Source organism: Tremella mesenterica, assembly GCF_000271645.1.
Source record: "Tremella mesenterica DSM 1558 unplaced genomic scaffold TREMEscaffold_6, whole genome shotgun sequence".
Classification (NCBI taxonomy): domain Eukaryota; kingdom Fungi; phylum Basidiomycota; class Tremellomycetes; order Tremellales; family Tremellaceae; genus Tremella; species Tremella mesenterica.
The window spans coordinates 1,260,005-1,286,024 of NW_006711230.1; the positions used below are offsets into that span (position 1 = coordinate 1,260,005).

Genomic DNA, 26,020 nt, shown 5'->3' on the forward strand with positions numbered 1-26,020 from the left:
CGTCTATGTACATACTCGGACAGGTGAAAAACCGCTTTTGAGCAAACCCAGTGGGGAAATCTCAAAAAGGGAAAACCCGTCCCTACCTAATTGCAGCACTGCCTCCAAATCCCGCCTTTCTCTATCCTAATCCGTCGAGTTTGATTCAACTGTATCGAGTCGTTGTTACCTCGTAACACTCATCCTCAGAGAGGTCAAACCCCCTTTTCTTCAGACTCACAATGTTGGAACCGAGTTCTGAGGGAAAGACTCAAGCAGTCGACTCCATTTGTGAACAACAGTCGCTCCAAACTCGATCCGCCTGGCATCAATGTTTGGGCCTCTACGGCCCCTATAGAGGACCTGCAAACTGAAGAACTTTGTATTGTCTATGTGAGAGTCCCAGAACAAGCTGAAATTCAAACTGAACTTCAGATGATTGGGTACCTTAATGACTGCTTGACTACTTGCCCCACTCAGATCTTTTATTGTAATTCTCACTCTGCAACAAGTTTTACTCAATGTCATGTTCATTTCCGGATCAATGTAGGGTAAGTACATTGTCAACAGGTCTCTTAGATACTCTGTTGGGATTCCAAGATACCCTATGGAAACGCCGGTATCGTCAGTGATGGCTTCATATCTGGTATGAGGAAGGTGCATGATGCAAGGTGGAATGGTAGATTGAGGTGAATCATTTGAGGTGGGAAATTGTAGGTTACTTGGGATCGTCAACTGAAGATCTGGGTTTTTAAAGATGTCAAATGAGTAGTTTGACTGACAGAGAAGGGACCAAATATCATAATCATCATCAGGATGAGTACTCTCACATATCTTTTGACCATCTATATTTCTTTGATCTGCTGGTATAGGATATGTAAGAAGTGTTGATGACATGTAAGATGATAAGGAAGAAGTAACTAGTCAACTGACTTTTATACCATACTCTTGAAGAAGACTAGGTGTGAAGGATTTGCTAAAGCTGTGTTTGCCCATGAAGGGAAAGACAGAAATGTTCACTCAAAGTGTCATCATACTGGATGCAAGCAAGGTCACGAATGCCACTTCTACCGATCATGATTTGGATCGGGCGGGCGCCGAAGATTCCGATGGGAACTTGATTTGTGCCTGAACCGATGATAAGCGCCCCTTTCGCCCTTCCCCCCTATTTGCGCCCTAACTCGTCCCCGCATTTCGATTGTACATTCGGGTGTCATCTTAACAACACGTTATGACTATACATTAACACTCGTACCACACCGTACACCTTGTAACGTCAACGTAAGACATAAAAGATGGATAAGTAGTAGACTCCCACACGGTCACTCGCCACTTTCTTCTCTTTCAACCACAAGTCAGGTCTTACGATCGTCGCTGGCCGCAATGGTGGAATCACGAGGAACTTCCCACCCTGTTCCAGAAAGAACGGAGATGATTCCTCAATCACCTTCTAGATCTTCTCAAGCCGATCGACTCAGTTTTCATCAACATCCGGCTTCTCAATCAGCTCTCGAAGGAGATATTCTCCCCCAGGAGAAAACCAAGTCTGGTCCTGATGACAATACCTCCTCTTGGCCCGTTGAACAACCGCCATTAGAAACGTTTGATGAAAACGCCTTGTTGAACCTACCTCCTCCATTACCTTTCGACCTGAGAGTTGAGAATCTCTTAGTGGGAGTTCCCGGAGGAAGAGGGGGGTTGATACCCCCTTGGATCGGAAATTATCTCAGTAGTCTGAGCAAAAAGACGGAAAAGGGTGATAGAGCAGGGGAACAAGGTGGAGGAGAAAGGGGGAAAAGGAAAAGATGGATCTTGAAAAATGTCGGATGTTCATGTTCTTCTGGAGAGATGTTAGCTATGTGAGTCCGTTGTTGAACAATTGCCATGACCCTACCTATCCCGGCGCTTTCAAAGACCAAAATCTGTTGGGCGAACAATAACCGATTCTCTTCTTCAGGTTTCGTGGGTAGTTTGGGTCGGTATCATCATACCATCGTTTACATCCAAATCATAACTGACTTTGACAATGGGTACCCGCTGCCACACCATACCATCTGCTCCTGACTCCAAAATGGTCGCCGAGACAATCTTTATACCCTTGGCTCGACACGAACCACACCTTTCCCCCTTCTAATCTATGTAAATAAGAATACACTCCCTTGTCCCGTCTCTTCTATAACAGAGAGCGGGGAGAGAGGGGGGGGCGCTATTCTAAAGAGAGACCAACATCCGGCTTCCCCTCAGACAAACCAAAGCGAGCTTGGCTGACTCCCAGTCTAGGAGGAAGTGGATCAGGAAAAACAACCCTCTTAAACGCTATTGCCCATCGTTTATCTGGATTGCCCATAGAAGATGGTACAGTAGGATATTACCCTTCTTCTCGATCTGTTCCAGCGGTGGATACGGCTAGACAATTGACTAGGAATGAAGTCAAAAGGAGAATAGGGTTTGTAAGACAACAAGATTATTTGGTCGAGCATCTGACGGTGAGGGAGACTTTGACATATGTAAGTCTTTTTGTTCCTTCACCTTGCATCTATGATCTCATTTCTTTCTCCTTACACTACTCGTAGAGTACAACTCTTGTATAAGAGCATTATCCACTGTCGTGTACAATCTCCTGAACCATGGGAACCGTCTTCGCTCTACCGAGGTTCAGTTAGGGCATGAGAGAGAGTTGTTTTTCTGATAGAAATCATGTGTTTGATAATTGCTTTTGTTCTCTTGAACTGACTTGGATCAGTCTGGTCAAGAGTGAGAATTTGACGATCAGGCCGCTCGTCTCAGACTCCCGACTACCCTCAGTCATGAATCAGTCAATATGATAGTGGAGCAAACTATCGACGAACTGGGTCTACGTGACGCAGCGGACACTGTCGTAGGAGGTCCCCTACGTAAGGGGATTTCCGGGGGAGAGAAGCGGTAGGTCTTTCACATCTCAATCATTCGACAACTCCATACCTCCTCGCCATATCCTGTTCGTGTGTCATCCCATCTTTTGTGACCTCCTCACTCCGTCTACCCACTGGAACCCCCTTCCATCTCTCGGGCTTCATATCGATCTTTTCCATTTGGTCTAAAAAGAAACGCGGGGGTCCTTTTGCTCGTCAGTGCTCGACACCAGACCAATCCTACAGTCTCTAACTCACTTCCAGTCGACTATCCATAGGCTGTGTACTTGTCACCCTCCCCAGCGTCCTCATCCTCGACGTGAGTCTCTTTCCCAAAACTTCGACGTGACGCTCACAACCAAGGAACCCACATCAGGTCTTGACGCATTCACTTCCTACCTCCTCCTTCTTACTCTCTCTCAATTAGCAAGAAGGGGCCGTACTGTCATTCTCTCAATTCACGCTCCACGATCAGACGCTTTCTCTGTGTTCGATCGCATAGCACTTTTGTCAAAAGGCGAAATTGTATATTCCGGTTTGAGGGAAGATTGTTTAAGCTGGTTCTCATCATTAGGACATACGGTAGATAGAGGTGTGAATCCCCTTGGTATGTGTTCTCAAAACGTCTCTTTAACTCCCAGCTCATCCTCCATAATCCTGTCATGTCACACCATCTTATATCTTGCAGCATCATATAAGTCATCCAAACTTCACAGACGTAGGCCGAGTATGGGACAATTGTGACAAAAAGTGAGGACAATGTTGACATTCTAGACTTCCTCATTGATATCTCCACAATCGACAATAGAGATGGCGAAAAAGAAGAAATAACAAAACAACGTGTCAAATTTCTGGTTGATTCATGGAAAACAAGAGATTCAACATGGACGACTATAATTGAAAAAGAACCTTTAGATTATAGGATTGATAATCCTTCCGTTGGTCGTATTGATGATTCACAAAATATCAATACTCGTACTGGTCCTGGAGGTAATTCGATTAATGATGATTTACATCGGGTCATCACAGGTCAGATGGATGGTACGGTACAAGATGTTCAACGACCTGGTTTTTCAAAACAAACGAGGGTCCTATTAGCCAGAGCACATAAGAATGTTTATAGGAATATCCCACAGTTGATAGGTTTGTTATGTCAAGCTATATTGTTGGGTGTTATTATGGGTGTCACTTTCTATCAACTTCCAGATGTACGTCGTTTCCCTCTTCCTGTCCCTCCCTCTCTTTCCCCTCACACCTCTCATCCTCCCCGGCCCCTTATCCTGAGATCCTACCCAGTCAAAACGGCATGATGATTTTAATGAGGAATGGGTTTATTTATCGGGTCTAGGCTGACGAAAAAGACTCCTACGGGTATACAAAGTCTCAAAAACTTGACATTTCAATTCATCCCTGGGGTTCTCTACCTCCAACAAGTGTTCTGTGATTTTTCAATACCTCTTTGTTCTTTCGTCCACGCACCCCCGACCAGTGTTTCGCCAAAGCCGACCATCTCCCAGAGTTAGATTATGACGAAGAATTAAGCTAATTCCAATTTAGGGATCTGGAAATTTTGTAACGACCTAATCATCTTTGACCGAGAACGTGAAGATCGTCTCTATGTAAGTCTCGGAAGAAGAAAGAACAAGGCTGACAAAATAGGATGTGATACCTTATGTCATTTCTGATTGGTTGTCGTTCTTCCTTCCGAGTACTTTATCACCAGCTATATATTCGATTTTACTATATTTCATCGCTGGTTTGAGGAAAGATGATGTAGCTGGGAATTTGTTCACTGTGGTTGCTTCTGTAAGTCTATCCGTCTTCACTTTCTTGCTAATTCATCCCTTCCTGTTATGGCCGTACCTTTCGATCCATACTTGTAAAGAATCATAATCAGCGGAAACACTTTCGGTCCTGTTATGAATGATTCTCCCTGTACTCTGATGCAGTGAAGATTCTTTGGGGTGCGCGGTATCTTTGGCCTAACACACCGACCTCATACTTCAAGTGTACATCTGCTAATCCCTAGACTGTTGTTGTACAATACTGTGTTCAGGGTTTGGCGTTTCTGTCGGTATGTCATCCCGTCCTACACCCTTCAGATAAAGCTGAGGAAAGGCGTCATTACTTCGTTCATTTGCCGCTGCGTCGATGGTCGGGAATGCTCTCAACTTATTTCAGATGTGAGTACAGCTTCAGGCGCGTGATGAAGCTGACGGTGTAGCATGTCTTCGGGATTTATCCTGTGAGTCTTGAAAGTAAACATCGGCTTTGTGAGCTGACGCAAAGGGTACATGTGCCAGTGTACGTCTCTTGGATCCGATGGATTTCTCCGTACTTTTATTCTTATCGTGAGCTTCTGTTTTAGCCATTTTGTCTTCTGAAGTGGTACCGTCCGGAGGGCACTAAGATAATGGCAACCGAATTCCGAATGGTATTTGTGGTGTTTGCTGATGTCGAGGAATACTCGCAACGACACAATTCAAAGATAGGACCTTTCACTGTCCTCCTGACTCCTCGGCCAACCTAGACCAGGTACGCTTGACTAAAGATTCTGTCCGCGGACTCACTGCTGACCAATAGTGCATCGGTAACAACGTTTTGCGAGGATTGAATGTTAGTCTCGACATCAACATTGGCGCTTGGTTCGGAGGTCTAATCGGTCTCGCTCTGGTTGAATATGCCTTGGCTTGTCTGGTTCTCTGGGTACGTCTTCACTTACGTTCCGTTACCCCCAGCTTACGTCCAGGTGTACCCCGCAGGAGGCGTGAAAGTGATCTCACCTAAACATGGAATCGAAAGGGTGCTGAATTTCTAGCATGCAGCGGAGATCGAATCGCATCATCGTGGCAAGCAGACAGATGTCATAGAGAGTCATATGACCAGAGATCGTATAGATGTCGAGGTGAGTCGAACGTGTCACTATATGTCTGATACTAAACGATAGGTTCGGAATTTGACACTCAACTGGGAGCGTCGTGGTAGGGGAGTGATGAAAGATCGCAAAAAGGTCATTCTCGACGACGTATCAGTTCGCTTTCCCGGTCAGTCACCTCTTATAGAAGTGGAAGTAGCTAACATCACCAGCCGGAGAGATTTCTGCCATCCTCGTATGTTGATAAGTATTCTCTTTACAAGTTGCTGATGTTTAGGGACCGTCCGGAGCAGGAAAAGTGAATTCTCAGGATATGATGAATGTCGAGCTAACCTCTAGTCCACTTTATTACAACTTCTTGCTGGTCGTAAACTTCAAGCTGGCGCTTCTGCTCGTTTCATCCGAACGGGTGATATGTTATTCGCCAACGAACCTGCATCTACTTCCTCCCAATCCAATATCGCCTTTGTGGAACAAGATGATGATTGGCATCTCCCGTCATTGACCGTGAGGGAGACATTAAGATATGCTGCCATTCTTCGATTACCAAATAAAATGCCTAAGAAACAAAAGATCGCCAGAGCTGAAACTGTTCTGTTGATGCTTGGTCTTAAGGATTGTGCCGACCTACCAGTCGGAGGAGCGTTGTTAAAGGGGATTTCAGGTGGAGAGAAACGAAGACTTTCGTTAGCTGTGCAGAGTGAGCCGTTTTTTTCTTTCCAATATTGAGTCGAACTGATGAAATAGTGATCAACGATCCTGCCGTCTTATTGGTAGATGAACCGTCAGTCTTACTCATCTGTTCTCAACGGAAGCTGATAAAGTAGGACATCTGGATTAGATGCAAGTATAGCACTCAGCGTTATGCAAGTTTTGAAAGATATAGCTGCTTCAGGTCGTACGGTCATAGGTTAGTTGAAGTCCAAAGTAACATTATTAAGCTAACAGATAGCGACCATCCATCAACCTCGTAGTGATATCTGGCGTTTAGCCGATAATGTGACTCTTCTCGCTAAAGGTGGTATAATAGCTGTTAGTCTTTTCCCCCTTTACTTCACGTCACAAAGCTGAGATATCAGTTCAGTGGTAAACGTTCTTCAGCAGTGGATTATTTTACATCTATAGGACATCCAATGCCATCGGAATTTTTCAACCCTGCCGACCATCTCTTAGATTTAGTCTCGATAGATCCTCGTTCCACAAAACATGAGATCTCTTTATCCCGAGTTTCCCATTTAACTTCCCTTTGGAGATCTCGTAAAACCGAAACTATAGTGGAACCTTTCTCAAGTTCAACTACCATTTCAAGAGGATCAGGAACTACGTCTATCTTGGTAGCTTTACCAGTAGTATTATCACGTCATTGGAAATCACTCTGGAGAAGAAAAGATATTTTCTTCAATAGGTTATTCCAAACTCCACTATTAGGAGCAATGTTCATTTTATTTTTTCAACGTTTAACACATGGACCTTCTGGTGCACAAGATAGAATAGGTATTACAATCGAAAGTACTTCAGCTATAGCTTTTGTTGGATTGTTAAATGCTATGGCTATCTTTCCAGGGGAAAGAAATTTATATCTACATGAAAGTCAAAGTAGTGCGAGATATTCTGCTGGGACGTTTGTGGTTTATTATACTTTGGTGGAGATTTGGATGGAGGTCTTAGCTGCTTGTGGGTATGCGGCTATTGTGAGTGGTTTAAGTAATAACTTTTCCCTCTTTCCCCTTGGCGATTATCTTACCTTCCTCCTCTTCTTCCACCCTTCTTCCTCTTTGCAGTTGTTATCGTCCTTTTTCATCACACGGTTTTTGTTCGTTTTCCAAGAGCTTCCTCCATTTTGTGGAAACTGCACAGCATGAGACATCCGATCGACTATGAAATTATTTTGAAGAATGTCAAGAAGAGAATGAAGTAGAATGGAGAACAGTATACTAACACTTAGATGAACATCGGAGTAGGAATGCAGACTTCCGCTAGAATTTATTTCGAATTCGCTACTACCATCTTCGCCATGACCAACATGGGAGAAAGCTTCGCCATGATTTTTGGCGCTTGGATCAATACCGAAGGGTTGACAGTGACGTGAGTACTATTGCCTTGCCTCCGCCTCTTCTCTAACTCCCTGCTTGCTCTACCAGCCGATCACTCCTCTCCGTCTTTTTTGGTGATCTTCCCCATCTGGTACACCCCTCGTGATGAAGGAAACAAAAGTAGTAAGCACTTCACTGACTTGATTAGAGTTGTCTCCACTATCCTCTCCATCATTGGACAGATAAGCGGTGTCGTCTCCCTTTCTTTACCCGCTTGGTTGGGAGGTGTAAGTCACGTCCCTCTTATCCACACTCCGGAGCTGATTCTAGCTTGCATGGGCGTTTTGTACCAAAGGTGAGCTAGTCTGATACTATTTTATGGGGTTCGAGCTGACGGAAAGCCGCAACAAGAGTGCAGATCATCAATGAATGTTTGGGGTTAATGTTTAACTGTACGAACGAGGAGATACAGTCAGGTGTGTGTATCGCAAGAAGTGGAGATCAACTGTGAGTTTTTCTTAGTACCTGTCTACTTACGAATCATTTCCCTCAATGTTAAGCTTTGGGGTTCAACAAACCTATATATCACCTTGCATTTTCTCCAATTCCATGATGTCTTACCCTTTGTGAACCTCTACCCGCTTGGTTTGTTCTTCCAATATCTCGTCTTTGTGAACATAATTCCGCCGTACCACCAACAACTTTCGGAGGAAAGATCGTCTCAAATTTGAGAAGATTGAAAGAGGGGAAAAGGGAGGGGGAGTGGAAGACATGATCAGCTACGAAAATGTCACGTGAGAGAAATATTGAACATACTGACACTCAGTCTCGCCCTGTTCGGATGGAAAGATCTTAGCACGGCTCGATATGTCGAAATCATGCTTGCCGTAGCGGTGGCTTGGAGGATAGTAGCTTGGGGTAGTATAGCATTCCGAACTAGACAATGGTGAGTTGTATCAATTTGGATGCATTTCTGGTATCGATTTCCTTCAACAAGACCATACATCTTACAAACTTTCGATCGATCCCACTGACTCTACTGATACTCGCAAAGCTCAACGAGCGCTGGTATAGAACACTCGAATACGAATCTCGTCCACCCGATAACCATCGACAAAATCGTCAATCATCCATGTTGAGGGACTGATCGATAATTCTTGATCAGGGTCAATGATCCGACCGTAAAATTCTCACCTTCACCGCTTTCTCAACCTCTGATATTTTAGTCTCACACCCAAAGTTTTGATTGAGAAAAACGCCGGACGGCATTGGGAAAATGAAGATCGAGATCGACGCATAGCCTCAACATGTTTCCCACGTCAATCTAGAGGTCGTGGGGAAATGGGATCGAGGCGGTGACGTACCTTTCATTCATCCTCCATTTCTCACGTCTGCGGACTAATGAGGTAGATCTCCTATGTGAAATGCCTTATTCATCAACAAGGGAACGTTTATACTGGGTTCAAAATGAATTTCAGATTTAAGTTTGTTTCTCACATAAATACTAGCCCACTCTTGGAGTACTGAACCATCATCCATCCTACGATAACTTTTATTGGTACACATGACAACACATCCTTCCACTAGCTTGACCCACACTGCTGAGGAGACACAGCCCTCGGCAGTCCCGAAGACGGAGTACTTTCCATCAAACACCGCAGAGAAACTACCGGAGCAAGACCGAGAATTCTCCATAGACCGTGACCCCGACACGGCCGATAGTGCTCCTACGAAGACAACATATTCGATAGATCAATTACTCGCACTAAGCCATGGTTCGCCGCCCAAAAGTGCAACGGCAACTTCAAAGATGTTGACCCGTGACTCAGACAAAGAGGCTGTTGTATTGGAAAGTGGCCTCCTTAGCTCTCACGCCGCTCCAAGCAAAGTAAGGAGCAGCCCAAATTCGAGTGATTTCAAAATGGAAATGTCTGAGAGTGCACACTTTCGAAGGAGGCGCAACAAGACCGGAGAGAGTTCAGCAGCTTCTGATGCTATTTCTGGCACTGAGCGCGCGCCTGTTGGTAGCTCGGACATTCCGAACTCAGAAGACAATGAGAAGGAACGAGAATGATGTAGGTAAATAGCCAGATAATTGTCACATAGTGAAACGATGAATGTGGAGGATGCATCACCAAATGTCTGGAGGAGTGTGATGGCTGGTGACTTACTCCTTGACAAGACGTTTTGCAATGTCAAAGTAGAGCTACTTCTACTGACAGCCAGGTTTGTGGGGCAGACATAGCCACAGCCATGACTCGAGAAGAGACAAGAGAAGAGACGAGAGAAGAGACGAGAGAAGAGACGAGAGACGAGACGAGAGCATCGAGGTTAGACCATGATGCATGTCCTGTAGGTATCACCCTTCAATGCAAGCTATACATGCCGGGGTTGCTGGACTATTTGACTCTTTGATCTAAGCCAGTAGCTATTGTCAGATCAGCTCGATCTTCGAGAATCCACCCTTGGCCCTATTCCACAGCATGTCTGGTCGAACCGCCGATAGTCAAGGGTTGCGGTAGGGGAATGGCGAGAAATTAAGTACGTTGTAGAGCAGGTTGGAGGAATCAAGAAGAACGAGAAGGTAGAAAGACAGCAGGCAGTGTGAGTTGTGAGAGTTTATGATCTTCAACTGACCAATCACTTTACTATTGTCCTGGGATAGAAGTTCAGCTGCTGACAATGGCTGAACTCACAACCTACAAAAGGTTGGCCCCATTTTCGAACTTCTGATATTCCGTCTCAGTTCAACCCAAAAATTTGTCTCTCCCTTCCATGTCCCTTGCTACCCCATATTCTTCTTGTAAGCTTCCACGCAATTGGGTGCTCCTGAGAAGTAGCTCTTTGAGTGATCTCCATACCCAACTCTCACACTAATTGAGCGAGATGATTCGAACGGGTACCGTCTTCAGCTCACATATCTTACACTACATATGTATCTCCCCTACCCATCAACCGAAACTCACCCTGCTCCCCAACATCCACTTTGTTGGGATCAAGGTGAAGATTGTAAGGTGCGCCTTACTTAGCTATATAGTCAAAACATTATAAGATCTGATATACATTCTTGTTCCCCGTCTCAAGTCAAGATAGACGGACGGAGTCATAGAAATGATCAGGCATACGGAGAGGATCCCGGACGGATCATCAAAATCGCTATCGTTTCCTATTTTCAATCCCATACGCAATCAACCTGACCAGACCTTTCTCATGTCATCAAGCTGCTCGTCATACTCCCCTCTTCTCACGTCAAAGAGGATGAGATGGACGCATAGCCCCTTAGAATCCCACAAGTAGAGAATAGGGAAGTGTGGGAAAGGTGAACAGACAGAACGGTGACGTCTCAACTCCCCGAGATTGACGTCACCCTCGGCGCGCGGACCATCCAGGCCATAGTTGTCCGTGGGAATGGACATGCTGAGTTTCCAGGATGAGTCTGTGTTGGGCCTAGACTCAACTACAGTTATGGCTCTGAATTTCCTATAAGAATTGAGTGAGCATTGACATGATTTGCCACTTGTAAACCTACTCACAAAAATGAACAATACGGAAAACAATCAATCATCATTCAGTCCCATTCAACACGTCTCTACTACCGCAGATAGGTACAGGTCAAGGGGAAGAATCTCAATACCTGAGATACTCAGACTCTACTCCCAAAACTATGGACCTGAAAGTCCGGAGTTGATGATGTCTCTCAGGGAGATGGCTTTATGCTTGACCTGCAGACCAAACAATGCTTGCACCCAAAGGGTCAGTGAAGTAGGGGCCAGGGGAGTATTATCCACATACCTAAAACCCCAGGCACCTACCCAAGGGAGAACTCGGGGGATTGCTTGGAAAGACAGTCTCGTCCCCCGTCGCACATTGACATCTTCCAACTTGTTTGCCGTCCTCGATCCCGAGACCCAATTGGACAATCCTGTCAATGCTCTCTCCTCATCTGATGTGAATGGATCGACTACACTCTCTCAGAAAAATGAGCAAGAAGCTACATCCAATGATAAAGCTTCAAGTAATGATCAACAAGTTGCACTTACATCCCACAATGATGGGTTTGGGAAGAAGACCTCCCGGGTCACTGATACAACTGGGCAGCAGGAAGCCTCTGGGGCGGAGAATACCTATTCATCAGCTGCAACATTGAGACCACATGATCTGGCAAATGAATGGACCAAAGTTACCCCTAGGTCTGCACTACGCCCCAGAAGTTCTCATGGTCAAGCACACAGGAGGTGAGTGGTACATGTAGCTCAGTCACCAGATGAGCAAATGTTTCGTGAGGGGTTTGCAGGCATGCATGGTTTTAGAGTCTATGTCCCACAAGTCAAGTTCTCACTCACCATGCAAGATTGATTTGCTGACACTATTCCCGGCTCCTCCCAAAGGTACCCAATGTCCAGGCTTAATAGGGGTTCAAGAAATTGTGCCAACACACCCTAGCCTACAGCAGGAAACGTGACTTTGTAGCTTCACCTGTAGTAAGATGTGACGCGACCAGGTCGGATGAACTTGAACTTCTGTCCGTCCTGTCGGTGACACCTCTCATGTGTCTGTCCCAAACGTAAGGGACTCAACGTCGTTAATCAAATACAAGTACATTGCTACTTTCCTAATTGCACACAGTCGCAGGATTACTTCGTAGATCTCCCTTCAGACTCCAACCCTTCTCCTCAAATACGGGTAAGGGCTTTTGGCCGAAATCTCCGTGAAACATTCATGATATGACAAGAAAAAAAAAGATACTGCTTGTTCAAGCTGCTTAGGGGAACGAAGGAACTCTGAACAGCTGAACTCAGGTCACCAAATAGACAACACAATATAAGAGCTTAGCACCAAAGATCAGGATGCATATGTTTGTATATCCGTTTCATTTCTACCTCGACATCCTTTCCCGCCTGAATTCGTTACGAACCGATGTTCGAGCCTTTCACTCACCGGCAGTTCCTATCGTAAAATCTATTGTCTCCAGGTGGACATGCATATCTCCACACTATATAGACCTATCTGTTTTTCTCGTAGACTCAATAGCCCTCTGGTTTCTTGTGGAACGCGAAGGACGTGGGAAACTCCTTTACACCATTCGTTCCACTACTTCCCCACCTCCCTCACCGATTGACTGCTCTCCTGTTTTCTCCGCTAGACAATGCTCAAGACAGGATAATCTCCTAGCAGATGAAGCGAGGTCGGCTCGTTAAGCTTCCCAAAAATACGCAGGATGTAGAACGTATCAAACGCCGCGGTCCCCCTACCTCGTTTGTTCCCCTCCCTTTCTCCTTCCCTGCCTAGGAGCTGAGTTGTAGTCAAGAAGGAGCCTTAATTCTACCATACCCTCCCTTCATCCCTCTCCATTCAACTACCTGATGAGTATTGGATGGGCGCTCTGATCCTCTGGTCCAAGATATATCTAGGAGGGAGAAGAGAGCATCTTACCTTTTCCCCAAACCAACAGGAAAATAGACCTGTTGAAGGAACTGATCAGAATGTCCTCAATATCTTCTGTCCCTTCGTGTTCCACCGATCGAAACAATGATATCATGACTCGTACGCCAGATTGTGGTAAGTTACCTTCAGGAGTAACAAGTCAAGCGGTCCATTCGATCAACTTGCCGGGTGGTGGTCGACCCGATGGTGACAACATCAAACCCTGGGATAAAGAACTGGTAGACTTCTTCGGGAGGGATATCTTGGAAAGTCGAGCCGAAACCAGAACTTGTGCTCCGTCTGTCAGAGAGACCTCATCTACTGCCCTTTGCATGCACAATGGCACGGGAGTAGTGGAGCACGGTTCTTTAGAACCAGGGATGGGTCAGCATCGGTCTGACGGACTTGGGTCGGGTCTGTCAGATACAAATGAGGGTGAGACGCCCCCGATGAACCACCCACCGGGGCAGACTCCAGCTTCGATAGCAGACACGAGTCTGGAGAATGGTTGGGTCGTCGTTGATACGCCTCAAGGTCAGAAGTAAGCGGACAGGAAGAGAGGAAGGTATGAGTGGTTATGTCGTACGAGTGGAGTACTCGTACTTGTAGACATGCATCGAGTGAAAAGTGAGAAAGTGCCACATGTCAGGAACGCCACATGCCACAGTCGATGCGATTTGCTTCCGCTGCTCTTCCGCTGCTCTCCTACTGCAAGTTACTCTACCACTACTAAGTCGAGTCTAAAAACCATCAACCTTGCCTCGGCGACACTTATCATGACTACCCTCGCAAAGTCTATACCCAGGACAGTCAAGGAGATCCGTTTGCATCTTTGTCAGACTTCTCCAGCTTCGCAGGGCGTTCGGTGGGTGATTTTGAACCACTTCCTTCCTTCCCGTATCTCTGTCCCCCTGTCTCCTTCGTATCTGCCTCCGGAGCTCTCCTGGATCCGCGGTTAAGGATCTGTACGGATCATCCGGTATTGGTATTTACTTCGGGAATACTTACTAGGCTACATGGACTAACATTTGCAGGCAATTCATTCTCTCCTCCTACTCCGGCATCAAAGCGTCCAATCCCGATCTCAAATTCCTTATACGAGAAGCGGCCGGTGTGGAACCAAAGGCGTTTGTTCGATGGGGTCAGTCAGACATTCTTGAGTCATTCATGCAACCTGGCTCTCAATCGCTTCCTCAACTAAGTCGATCCCTCGTCTTCATATCAAATATACCTCATCTGATCATATCAGGCTGACGGCCAGAACGCGGGGTTGAGAGCTCAACAGGTCTGTCAGGGTTGAACGAGAAGGATGTTGCTAGCGCATTAAATCAGCTCGTGAATCAACAAACCGTCGGCAAGGCATGATCATGCATCCATTGTCATATCATCTCACCCAATCTCTTCTCAAAACCCGTGACCCCATACTCAGTCGACCCTTGATGGCCTCTGGTCATTCGAATCCAGACTTCAACAGTCTATCACATGACGTGTCCACAATCGTATGTACTCGTAATCTTGTCATCCCTGAAAGCAGTACAGCTGGTCTCCTTACGACAAGATTGACCCCTTGACAACCTCAGAAACTCCTTGACGACACTGTCCGGCCGTGCGTCGGGTCCTCTTGCTTCGCCTAGAAACGCAACGATCATCACTAGAACCAATTGGAAACCTCGACGACGAGCACTCAAACCACCTTGAATGGAAACAGAGGCATATCGCCCTCGGTCGCTGAGGCCAAGACCCTGACAACCTCCTCTAGTCATATGGAGCACTGGAGTCACTAAGACAAGTTTTACCATTCTTCTCTTCATCTTCCTCATCTCTAACATTACGATCCGGAATCTCTTTCTTTGGTGCTGGCACTGACACTGGCGGACTGGTTCACGCTCCTTTACAGCCTCGACGGTTCTACATTCCTCTCCCTCGTGTCTTCACCTGCTTCATCCCGGCAGTTGAAAATCTAATCGTCACTTCGTAATTCGTATCAGAGAGAAAAAGAAATAGGAAAACATCAACATGAAGCGCATTCATTCCACTTTTGTCGCTTGGGCAATCGCCCAGCCTGCTATGGCTCAAATTGTTATAGGATGGTCCGGTGATACAGGTTATTCGATGCCTACAGCTACTTCCACCGTCGAATCATCCCCGACTGCCACGGCAGAGTATGTAGGTTCACCTGCTCCGACTGTGACACCCGCTGCGACATATTACTCGCCGACGCCTGCTTCACCCGGAGTGCCTTATGTCACCCAACCGGGCGATACATGTACTGGATGGGGTTGCGGAGAGGTTATGCCGGCTTCCATGTGAGTGACCATTCGCCAACCCGACCTACATTCCCCTATTCGATTCAGATCTCAACTTGAATTATCGTTCCAAAGAAGCATACGAGCTGATTACCAGACAAAACAGCTACTATCCCGTCGTCACTGCATGGGGCTACCAATCCATGGCGTGTGGTTATGGTTATGCACGTGGTTCCAGTGGTTATTGCGAGGTACTCCCTTGGTATGAAGTAACCTTGGGTTGTTATGAGACGACTATCATTCAGCGTAAGTCCCTCAGCTTCTTCTTGTGTCCATATCCCTCTTCGTGTCCACTTGACCCTTGTTATCTTTATCTTCAGTCCATCGTATTAGATCTTTTCATCTGCATCGAGAGTTCTCTTCTTAGGTCTTTGCTGACGTACAGAAACTACCGAAGTGTTCCAGCAAAACTGTTATGCTCAGACTTACACCTTGACTCGTATGTTCTTCCTTCATTCTTGGATGCCGCACGCTGACTGATTCAGAAACTGAGACCGAGACATGCACTGTGTATGTTAACAGCTCTTTACTTGTAGATAGGGAAAGTCCGCTAATCCTTCAGCACAGAGACCAGCATAGAGATGTCTGTCAGTACAACCACCGAGCTATCTACAGTGTACGTTTATATTTTACTCGTAATTGAGTGACAAAAGCTCATGGACCAGCACTCAGGCGATCCCCACTACGGTCATCCAAACCATGTTCGATACAGAGACAGACGTATCAACAGAGGTTCAGACTGCTTTCCAGACAAATTTCGTCACTGCCACCGAGTTAGTAGTTTCTCCTTCACTTGCAGACTTTCATCATGGCTGTCATACCTCAAGCATCTAGCCGGAATATGAAGTTACAATGAACTTTTTTCGACATATCATGAGCTGTTTTGGCCTCGGAATCGTGCTGATGTAACAGAGACGTTACGGTGACATACACCGAACTGGACACCATGACACAGTTCATGTAAGTTCTTCCCGACTTCTCCTCACCATCCAACTTCCAACCGTATCCTCCCCCATTTCGAGTAGTCCGTCGTCAAGGGATGAATTATGTAGTATCATGATTTGGAGTGACTATGAACACCAGCTGACTCCATAGGACGGAGACGCAGACAATGACAGAGACTATGACTCAGTACGCCACCGTGACGTCTCAAGTTATGGTACCGACGACTATCGTCTCGACCGTCTTCATGACTGATACTATGGTGTGTCATTTATCCATCCCCCATTATCCCTGCTTGATGGCGTCCACGAGGACGTTCACTCTCCCTCACAACGTCATTGGCACTTTGATCCCCTCCCCGGTTCCTTGAAACGTGCATGGTGTCCCAAAGGAGCCCGATCAGTGACAAGGTTCAAATTGTTTCCGGAAGTAACACTGACATTTAGACCGAGGTCCAACCTACGACGGTAGTCCAGACTCAACTTCAGACGTATTTCTTGACTGATACCGCTACAGTCACCCAAGAACAGTGAGTTCAAAGTTCTCCTATGATATCCTGTCTTGATCATCGTCACGTCCATTGGATTACGTCCTCCGTACGAAAACAAAGTAATTGTCTGTGCTGATCAGACAGAACTTTATTCGATACATTGACTGCAACACAGACCGAGTTGGACACTGTCGTTCAGACTGAGGTGAGTGTCACTGCTCTAAAGTTCCTTCTGGGTCCATTATCCCTCCGTAGCTCTACCTGTCTCACAGATTAACCTACCCTGTTGTCGAGCTTCATAATGTCCGTTTGATAAATATCGAAGAAACCTTCCGCTGACTTCCAGATCGACACCCAGCTTAAAACTTTATTCGACACCGTCATCTCCACCCAACTTCAAGTCGAGACTGCTACTCAAACCGAAGTTCAAACCCTACTTCAGACATATACGGCAGTCTTGACCGACACCGCTACCGAAATCCTCACTTCCACAGCCACCCAAACTGAAATCGCCACTCAGACAGAAACTGCGACATATCTCCGAACCCTTCTTAACACCCTCACTGAAACTAAGCTCGGTACCGTCACCCAAACCCAGACTTCGATCCAAACTGCAACCCTAACCGCGACCTCAATAGAAACCTCCATCGCGACCTCTACCTTGGAACAGACCGAAACGCAAATTTCGACCGTCACGCAGACCAAAACGGAGGTCAATGCAGTCGACGCGCAGCCTACGGCGTTACAAAGCTGTCAAGCCAGTTGTTCGAACGTTTGGTCGTATTGGGGTAAAGGAGCGACCGAGACGATGAGTTATGGAAGTTATCAAACTGCCATGGCAGGGTCTGGGTACTCAGGTTCTACGGCTTATAGTGGAGAGGGAGCGTATGAAGCTTCGTCAGGTGGAGGATGTGAAGGTGGATCGTGCAAGAGAGCCAAGGATGTTAAGAGGTTTGACGGACGTAGAGTTCGGAAGAACCTCGGACATTGATCATCATCATCATCTCATCGCACTTCTCGTTCTTGTTAACGCCCTCGTGTAACGTGAGTTTCCCCACGGACCGTGGCGTGGGAGTAAATTTGATAAGGAATGGGAGTGTGATGGAGGGGATACGTGGTGTTGTGATGAAGTTAGAGATGTATACGTCGGACACTTATAATCGCATGTCGCATGGATGATTATACATCATGTTTGTCTCAATTATGGAATCGACTGCATATCAGAATCCTCAATCACCTATACCTCCGTGGGGCATCGCTTTGGGTGCTCTGTTCAAACTGTGTCTCGTTTTTGATAACGAGACAAGATGGGTAATAACCAGTCTAGCCCTTGTAGTGGAAGACCCAAGAAGCTGAGTGAAGGATTGAAAACAGGTTGATGCAAAACTGTCACCAAAGTCACTGCCGCATGCTGCACAGCCGAAAAGAATCCGGGATAGAAATGTGTTGGTCTACTTTGAGGGAACAAATGAGAGTATTGGGCTTTAGACACCGCATTAGCTATGGCTAGAAGTGAGCCTCTTCTTACTCCACCACATCGTCGACTGCATAGGGATTAGGCTAAGAAGTACTGAAATTCTGATTGGACAAGAGATTCACATGCGGGCAAAGCAAAAACATGGATAGTCCAGGGGACCAATCTGTCACAAACATTGTTCTCTCTCTTGCTACCAAATGTAAGGACCAGACGTCGGGATAGTCTGCGTCGATGAGCTATGACAATGAGGCCTTGTAGGGAACAAACCTAGTGATGTAGTGTATCGAAGAGATCTGTAAGATCGATGAGATGTATGTCAAATGATATAACTAGGAAAACACAAAATACATTCGACAAGACATTGCTGAGAAAAGACTACGTCTATATACTAAAAAGAGAGCGGAGTGATACCGATAAGAGCATGCGTAGTTTGGAATGAAGTCGAGGTAGAATAGGAGAGGAAGAGCGATGATAGTTACCGAGACGGAGATGTAAAAAAGGGTAGAGGTGTCGAATGAGTGGAACCAGGCGTAGTAGCAAACGGAGTAAGCCCGGACGCGGGAATGGAGACGGGGACGGGAATGGAAAAGAGTACGACTACAAGGTAAGGTACCCGTGGTACCGCGTGATCCTGACATTACTCCCCTCCTTCGGTAGACGTCGTCTCGACGTCATCGTGATGGTTGTTAAGAGAATTTGATGGTTGTCAGGAATTCCACGTGGTCATGACGTGTCATTACTTATCAAATAATGTTCCCCTCGTCGTGTAGTTCGATTCCTTCTCTTCTCGTCTCTTCTCTTTACCTCTTTACTCATTTCTTTTCTGACCTTCTCCATTCTAACAACACTTTTACTAACAATGGTTACTCGTAAACCACTTGCGTCCTTGAAAAAGGCCACCGAAGCGTCTGTGAGTACGAGTACCATGATCCGTGCGAAAGAAACGAAAAAAATCCTCGATTTTGTGGTGGAGGACTGGCTGACGAGATAAGTCCCTCCTGTTCGTTCTCCTCCACCTGTTGCCGTCGCCGGTCCCTCCAAGCAACGTGTTGGTCAAGGTCGTAAAGAAACCCCCAATCCACGTCATTTAACTCCTTTTCCTCATGATCCTGATCCTCCTGCCGATCTTCCGATTCCTTCTACCGATGCTCCGTTTCCTTCTACACCTCTCCGGGAAGTTTCTACCGCCGTCGAGTATCAAACTCCCCGAAATAAACAAATTAAAGGTGGTGTTGAGGCTTCCGGACCTCCCTATCGTGAAGGACCCCTCATCGTTGTTCCCAAACCGGGTGGTCGACAGAACTCGTACCACGATATTGTTCTTCAAGCTATGGACGTGTCTTCCAACAAAGTCCAAGTACGTCTCCTACCACACGTTGTTTGTTTTGAATATTGACTAGTAGAATTTTATCCATTACCTTCGTTTATGGAAGTCGACGAAGGCTGAATCCACAAGGGCCAAGGTCGATCTCGTACTTTCTGTTCTTGGTACTGAGCAGACCATCGTAGGGTACGCGTCTGAACCTTGTAATTGTTGTGAAGACATGCTTTCCAAACCTTCCCGCTGGCAGGATTTCACTAAGAAGTGGCCGTGTTTGGTACCCGTTATCCGCTTTTCGGGTTCCGAGCAGTATCATATTTGTGGACAGTGAGTTCTAAATAGTTTCGTACCAGGTGTAGTTCGTTAATTTCTAGTTGTTACTGGTGCCTGGTCGACCGTGGTACATGCTCCTTCGCTGTTGATTCCCGTATAGGTCCCCGTGACCAATTAAAATTTTCAATGACCCAATGGAAGGCTATGTACACGACACTCGATAAAGCCATGGCGAATGCCATCCTCTTGTCTCACCGTTATGGTGTAAGGATCGACGAAGAAGATGCAGTTCAGGTTGCTGTCAAACAGCAAGTTAATGATGTTTATTCCAGTGTACTTGATCTTTGTGTAGTGCGTGTTTGTTTCCTACCACACGTAGTTCCTAACCTTCAGAAGCTAAACGAATGTAAAATATCTGGTCCCGATTTCCGTGTACCCATTCCCCATCGTTTCGGACACGTAGTTGGTATCCAAGTCCCCGATTACTGTAATGTTCGGTGGGCATACTCTGCTTTGCCGGACAAGAAACGAAGACCGGTCCCCATCGCCAAAACTGGTTCGTCTAAGAAGAAGTATAAGAAGTCGAAAGGAAAACAGAAGGCTGTAGACGATTTCGAGTCTGATTCTGAACCAAGTGAACCGTCGATTGAGGATAGTGACGAGGATGAGAGTAAATCCTCTCATACCACCACCGAAACGGAAGAAGTGGAGGGTGAATCCGGTAACGCTGGCGAGGAAGTCGAGGCATAGATTTTTGTATCAATTATCGTGTCCTTTGTTGTGTGGTACGGGTGGAATGAAGCCTACTACCTGTAGATAGCATCAAATTTGTTCATAGAAGAGTATCATCATGCAATCTTTTCTCGTCATGTCGAAGTATTATTGAAATTTGTTATTTGCTGAGCCCCTAAAGGGTCTCAGCAAAACGCAACTTAGCAGTTGGTTTTCTGTGTCGTTTTGTATGAAGTACATTGGTACCCAACGACGTGTTGTTGGAATCCATCCTCGAATTGTTGGAATTCTTTAAGAATTCTATAACTTTTGGGTTGGTTTTGATGGTTTCCAACGGTTGCCAAGTGGCTTCCCCTTCAGGGAATCCAGTCCAGACAATCTTAAGTTGTTCTTCGGCCTTGTTACGACCAGGTAGTCTGATTTTCCTTTTCCCTATCACCTTTTCAACCTCGTAGAGGTCTTCCTCCTCTTCTACCACGTCTTGTTTGGAAGTTACCAAGGCTGGTTCTGATTCAATCACTTGTCCTTTAGATCTAGCAAGTAGTTTTACGTTGAATACTGGGTGTATCTTATTTGCTAACATCTCTTTTGGTAAATCTAGCTTGTAGGCATTATCATTGATTTTCTGGATAATCTTGTATGGTCCCACGAAGCGGTGATCCAATTTTCTTGTGGGTCTTAATGATTTTAAGTTCCTTGAGTCCAACCAAACCTTGTCACCTACGTCGAAAACAATATTTCTATGTTTTTTGTCGTATTGGTGTTTATAGTTTTCTTGAGCACGTTGTAGGTTTTCTTTTAGGCGTTGTTGAAGTTTACCTAGAGCTGTAACTCTTGCGGTAGCACGTGGAGAAGGAAATGGTGTAGCCTTGTCGTAAATAGGCTGCATCATGTTGGTTCTATAGTCCCGCCCTGAGTAAGCTTTTAAGGGGGACATCTGAATGGAGCTATGCCAGTTTGTATTGTAGCATAGCTCAGCAAAGTGTAAAAGGGAGCTCCAATTATCTTGCTCCGTATTGACATAGATTCTAAGGTATTGTTCAAGCCATTGGTTTACTCTCTCCGTCTGTCCATCGGTTTGTGGGTGGTACGCTGTTGAGTACTTCAAGTCCGTTCCCAACAACGTGTCGAAGGTTTTCCAAAACCTAGAGACGAATAAAGATCCTCTGTCAGACACAATTGAGTCTGGTACACCAAATCTTGTGTACACTTTCTTGAGGAATAATTCCGCAAAATCTTCTGCAGTTATAGTGGTAACGGTGGGAATAAAGACAGCCACTTTCGTCAACCTATCGACAACTACCAAGATTGAGTTAAAATTGTTTGATTTGGGTAGGGGTCCAATAAAGTCACAAGTAATATCAGCCCATGGTTTTCCGGGTACTTCTAGGGGTTGTAGGAAACCAGCAGGGGCTTGACGTCTTGCTTTGGTGCGTTGACAGATTTCGCACTCTTCACAATACTTTCTAATATCTTCTTTCATCCCAGTCCAAAACCACAACTCGCTAATTTTTCTTAATGTTACTCTCCAACCAGGGTGTCCAGCATCCTTTCCACCATGTTCATGTTGGATAATTCGACGCCGTTCCTCCTGGGTTTTCACGAAATGTTTGTCCCCTTGTAGTTTGATCATGGAGAGAAGTAGTTGTTCGCTGGTAAGCAGTGGATGGTTATTATGATCATTGAGTTCTGAAGATAATGAGGTCTGTTTAACATCCAACGGCCTGTAGTCGACTCTGCGGGACAGCGCGTCCGGTTTCGTCGACTGCTTGCCGGGTCTGTATTGGATAATAAAGTTAAACTCCGACAAGAATTCGTACCAACGAGCTTGCCTTCTTGTGAGTTGCTTCGTGGTAAGGAAAACTTGTAAACTTTGGTGGTCCGTAAGGACTACTACCGGTACTTCGGTTCCTTCTAGGTACTGGCGCCATTCCTTAAAGGCATATACTATTGCGAGCAGCTCCTTTTCGGCCACCGGATAGTTAAGTTCCGCCGGTGCCATGCTTCGTGAAGCAAAAGCAACTGGACGTAGTACGTTGTCTTCATGCTGTGAAAGGATTGCACCAAGGGCATAATCCGAAGCGTCGGTTTCCACAATGCACGGTAATTTTGGATCAAAATGCCGTAATATTGGTCCTGATCCAACTTTAATTTTAAGTTCTTCGAAAGCTTTGTCACATTTCTCGTCCCATGAGAATGATATCCCCTTCCTGGTAAGTTCATGTAGGGGTTTAGCTATATGTGCAAACCCTGCAATGAACCTTCGATAAAAATTAACAAACCCTAGAAAGGATTGAACTTCCTTGACCGTTTTCGGTTTAGGCCATTCTTTTATTGACTTTTCCTTCTTCGGATCCATTTCTATCCCTCCAGGTCGAATGACATATCCTAGGAACTCGACCATTTGAACATGAAAATCACATTTATCATGTTTGGCGAACAGCTTGTGTTGACGAAGTCTTTCTAACACTTGTCGGACATCTTTAACGTGTTGTTGGATATCTGGGGAATAAACAAGGATGTCATCTAGATATATAATGACGTTCTTGTCCAGCATATCCCTAAAGATGTGGTTCATGAGGTGTTGGAAGGACGCAGGAGCATTCGTGAGTCCAAAAGGCATTACCCTATATTCGAAAAGACCGTATCTTGTACGAAAAGCCGTTTTCCATTCATCCCCTTTTGCTATGCGTAGTAGGTTGTAAGCACCACGTAGATCAATTTTGGAATAAATGTTGGCGGATTTAAGTTGGTCCAATAGGTCTCCGATAAGGGGTAGAGGGTAACGATTCTTGACTGTAATTTCATTCAGTCTGCGATAGTCCACACAGAGCCGTAGAGATCCATCTTTCTTTTTAACAAACAAGATTGGAGCTCCAGCAGGACTTTCTGATGGAGTGATGAAGCCCTTATTCAGGTTTTCTTCGAGATAATTTTTGAGAGCTTCTTGTTCAATATGGGAGAGGGAATATATGGGTCCAAAAGTAGGTGTTTTCCCCTCAACCAGGGGTATACGGTGATCAAAAGGACGATGTTCAGGCAGTTTATTTGCTCCTCCTTTAGAGAAAACATCTAGATATTCCCAATATTCTTTTGGTACGATTTGCTTTGGTTCTGTTTCGTCTTCTGGTACAGTCCGTGCGTAAACAGCGCCCCTAATATCGGTAGGTTCTACCTCTTGATCGAAAGCTTCTGGGCTAATAATATTTAGGAATTGAAACCTGTTGTTGGTTTCCAACGAGCGTGGAATCAAAGTCTGTGTTGACCAGTCGATAATTGGGTTGATCTTGTTCAAAAATGTGAGCCCAAGGACGATAGGGGCAGGGTGGATTTTTGTGACTGTGAAAGGTTGATTCGTACACCTCAAAACCTTCACCCAACAGTATTCGAAGACGTATTTCCTTGGTCAGAAGCGTGTAGCGCCATCTGGTAAACGGAGTCGTTCGACTTGGGTCTTTGTGGTAGGTTTGAGATGAGAACGTTCAATAAATCCTTCGTCTACAAAGTCCACTGTGCTCACTATCTACCATGGCTCGGGAATGTACATTTGGTTGACCGATAACAATAACAGGAATGTGATAAGTGATTGGTTGTTGTTTGGAACGGAGATGGGCGTGGTTGGAATACTACTAGGTGTAGTTGAAATCATTGATTCCTTGACCATGGACGAGAAGTGGACATGGTTCGTTTCCTCTGTCTCCTCCTTCAAGGTTTCCCTTTCCAACAACGTCTCTTCCCTCCTAGGGTACCCATTATCTACGGTAAGGGTGTTCAGCTTGATTTTATTTGACCCTGTTACTGGTGGTTTCTTCTTTGCTTCTGGGCACGCGCTAGCCATGTGGCCAGCGTTGCCACAGTATAAGCATAACCCGTTGTCTCGTCTGTATTTCTTCTCGTCGTAGGTGAGACTTTTCCTACTAGAGTTGGATTTGGACTTGTTGTAGTCTGATTTCTTCACATTCTGGTTGTTGGAATCGCGCTGACCATATGTAGATTTCGGAGAAGACGTAGTAGGATTTCCTTTAGGTGTGTTTGTCCTCTGTCTATCCCTTTCTTTGTTACGGTTGCCCTGTCCACCAGAATTATTGTTCCATTGATAAGAAGTTTTGACACCTTCTAGATGAACGTAAAGACTAATTGCAGCGTCTGCAAGCTCTTTAAGAGTTTGAGGTTGGTGTTCCCGATTTGCGAGAGCTACTCGAATTTCTGTTGACAGTCCAGATTCGAAAGCATCCTTGAGTGCTCGGTCGTCCCAATCGACATCAGCCGAAATTGAGAGGAACGACGAGTAATAGTCCGATACCGACTTGTCTTGACGAAGACGTTTTAGACGTTGTACCGCGTAGCGGTGTCTATCAGGATCTCCAAACATCCTTTTCACCTGTTCCAAGAAAAGGCTCAAGTTGAAAGCCCACTCTGGCTGGTCCTTTTCCGACTTGACGTAGTACGCTTGCCACCACCTTCCTGCTTTCCCCCTCAAATAACTAGCCGCCCACAAAACTCTAAATCTATCGTTCATACCTCCCCCTCTAAGATCCAGATAAAGCCTTACTTCAGCCACATAAGCATCTACCTTGTCCCCGTTCCCGTGAAACGTGTCGGGGGTTTTGATATCCATCTTCCTTATGTCTGAACCCAACAGGTCGTAGTTGGAATTCATATGTTCACCTTGCCTTCCGTAAGTCCCCTGTCTGAATCGTTCAGGATGAGTTTGAGAGAATGGAGTACTAGTAAATGGGGTTCTGAGGTGTGATTGGCCCCGATGCGCGTTTGTCGGAATTGGAATTGGTTGAGTATGAATTGGACGTTGCTGATTGACAGCTGGCAACGTGTCATTCAAATCCAACGACGTGTGGTTGGAATTTGGTGAAGAGTGATTGGAATGCGGATTGGGTTCGTTTGTACCCACTACCGCCACGTTGGGAGAGAACCCGTGCACTGTAGGTTCTTGTCCCAGGTTCTCGAGAGTCCCTTGTCCTTCTACAGGACGATTCCCCACTTGCGGCCCTGTTCGAAGAGCGGCAAGTTCTGCTTGAAGCTGAATAATAACTTGATTTTGTTCTTGGTGATGCTGACGCATCTCTTGGAGTTCAGCTTGGAAAGTGCGACGATCATGTCGAAAATCGCGAAGATTTGCGACAGATGTGCGATCAAAGGTGGGTGAATCAGGAAGGGACATTGTTAACAACCGATAACGTGTTGTTGGTAATCACCTAGGTCTTGTTCGGTACAAGTAAGGTCGAATGTATTTTATGTAAGGACCAGACGTCGGGATAG

General features: G+C 45.7%; 6 protein-coding genes across 6 annotated transcripts; all 6 read left to right on the forward strand.

The window, feature by feature from the left end:
- Positions 1 to 1,410: 1,410 nt before the first annotated feature.
- TREMEDRAFT_31078 (uncharacterized protein) lies at positions 1,411 to 8,728 on the forward strand (the record flags this gene model as incomplete). Its single annotated transcript, XM_007004838.1, has 28 exons — positions 1,411 to 1,838; positions 2,255 to 2,486; positions 2,753 to 2,901; positions 3,135 to 3,189; positions 3,234 to 3,477; positions 3,645 to 4,078; positions 4,232 to 4,310; positions 4,428 to 4,489; positions 4,530 to 4,676; positions 4,900 to 5,001; positions 5,095 to 5,221; positions 5,332 to 5,405; positions 5,454 to 5,576; positions 5,620 to 5,643; positions 5,689 to 5,775; positions 5,818 to 5,914; positions 5,958 to 5,980; positions 6,023 to 6,043; positions 6,085 to 6,445; positions 6,493 to 6,529; positions 6,573 to 6,655; positions 6,698 to 6,777; positions 6,825 to 7,436; positions 7,691 to 7,830; positions 7,987 to 8,065; positions 8,109 to 8,133; positions 8,180 to 8,285; positions 8,605 to 8,728. 28 exons carry the CDS (start codon positions 1,411 to 1,413, stop codon positions 8,726 to 8,728), a joined length of 4,155 nt encoding a protein of 1,384 aa, XP_007004900.1.
- A 614-nt stretch (positions 8,729 to 9,342) lies between these two features.
- TREMEDRAFT_62961 (uncharacterized protein) lies at positions 9,343 to 12,134 on the forward strand (the record flags this gene model as incomplete). The annotated part of the gene is made up of 8 exons (XM_007005105.1): positions 9,343 to 9,798; positions 10,005 to 10,130; positions 10,217 to 10,283; positions 10,331 to 10,382; positions 11,110 to 11,199; positions 11,242 to 11,271; positions 11,507 to 12,013; positions 12,089 to 12,134. The coding sequence occupies 8 exons, from the start codon at positions 9,343 to 9,345 to the stop codon at positions 12,132 to 12,134; spliced, it is 1,374 nt and encodes a 457-aa protein (XP_007005167.1).
- Positions 12,135 to 13,261: 1,127 nt separating this feature from the next.
- Positions 13,262 to 13,747, forward strand: TREMEDRAFT_62962 (uncharacterized protein; the record flags this gene model as incomplete). The annotated part of the gene is made up of 1 exon (XM_007005106.1): positions 13,262 to 13,747. One exon carries the CDS (start codon positions 13,262 to 13,264, stop codon positions 13,745 to 13,747), a length of 486 nt encoding a protein of 161 aa, XP_007005168.1.
- Positions 13,748 to 13,957: 210 nt separating this feature from the next.
- TREMEDRAFT_39462 (uncharacterized protein) lies at positions 13,958 to 15,037 on the forward strand. The gene is made up of 3 exons (XM_007004925.1): positions 13,958 to 14,067; positions 14,237 to 14,343; positions 14,464 to 15,037. The coding sequence occupies exons 1-3, from the start codon at positions 13,979 to 13,981 to the stop codon at positions 14,565 to 14,567; spliced, it is 300 nt and encodes a 99-aa protein (XP_007004987.1). The 5' UTR covers positions 13,958 to 13,978; the 3' UTR covers positions 14,568 to 15,037.
- Positions 15,038 to 15,218: 181 nt separating this feature from the next.
- TREMEDRAFT_74070 (uncharacterized protein) lies at positions 15,219 to 18,129 on the forward strand (the record flags this gene model as incomplete). The annotated part of the gene is made up of 11 exons (XM_007005193.1): positions 15,219 to 15,508; positions 15,606 to 15,754; positions 15,894 to 15,947; positions 15,994 to 16,018; positions 16,071 to 16,124; positions 16,174 to 16,281; positions 16,421 to 16,468; positions 16,604 to 16,712; positions 16,897 to 16,979; positions 17,085 to 17,145; positions 17,287 to 18,129. 11 exons carry the CDS (start codon positions 15,219 to 15,221, stop codon positions 17,929 to 17,931), a joined length of 1,626 nt encoding a protein of 541 aa, XP_007005255.1. The 3' UTR covers positions 17,932 to 18,129.
- A 1,147-nt stretch (positions 18,130 to 19,276) lies between these two features.
- TREMEDRAFT_62965 (uncharacterized protein) lies at positions 19,277 to 20,761 on the forward strand (the record flags this gene model as incomplete). Its single annotated transcript, XM_007005107.1, has 4 exons — positions 19,277 to 19,349; positions 19,410 to 19,774; positions 19,821 to 20,065; positions 20,113 to 20,761. The coding sequence occupies 4 exons, from the start codon at positions 19,277 to 19,279 to the stop codon at positions 20,759 to 20,761; spliced, it is 1,332 nt and encodes a 443-aa protein (XP_007005169.1).
- Between the last annotated feature and the right edge of the window lie 5,259 nt (positions 20,762 to 26,020).

What these genes read in the sequence shown, in the direction of transcription:
- TREMEDRAFT_39462 (XM_007004925.1), top strand. Translation starts at nt 13,979, where the DNA reads ATGACTACCCTCGCAAAGTCTATACCCAGGACAGTCAAGGAGATCCGT. An exon ending in CCAGCTTCGCAGGGCGTTCG is followed by an intron (nt 14,068 to 14,236) that starts GTGGGTGATTTT and finishes TAACATTTGCAG; the next exon opens with GCAATTCATTCTCTCCTCCT. An exon ending in AAAGGCGTTTGTTCGATGGG is followed by an intron (nt 14,344 to 14,463) that starts GTCAGTCAGACA and finishes GCTGACGGCCAG; the next exon opens with AACGCGGGGTTGAGAGCTCA.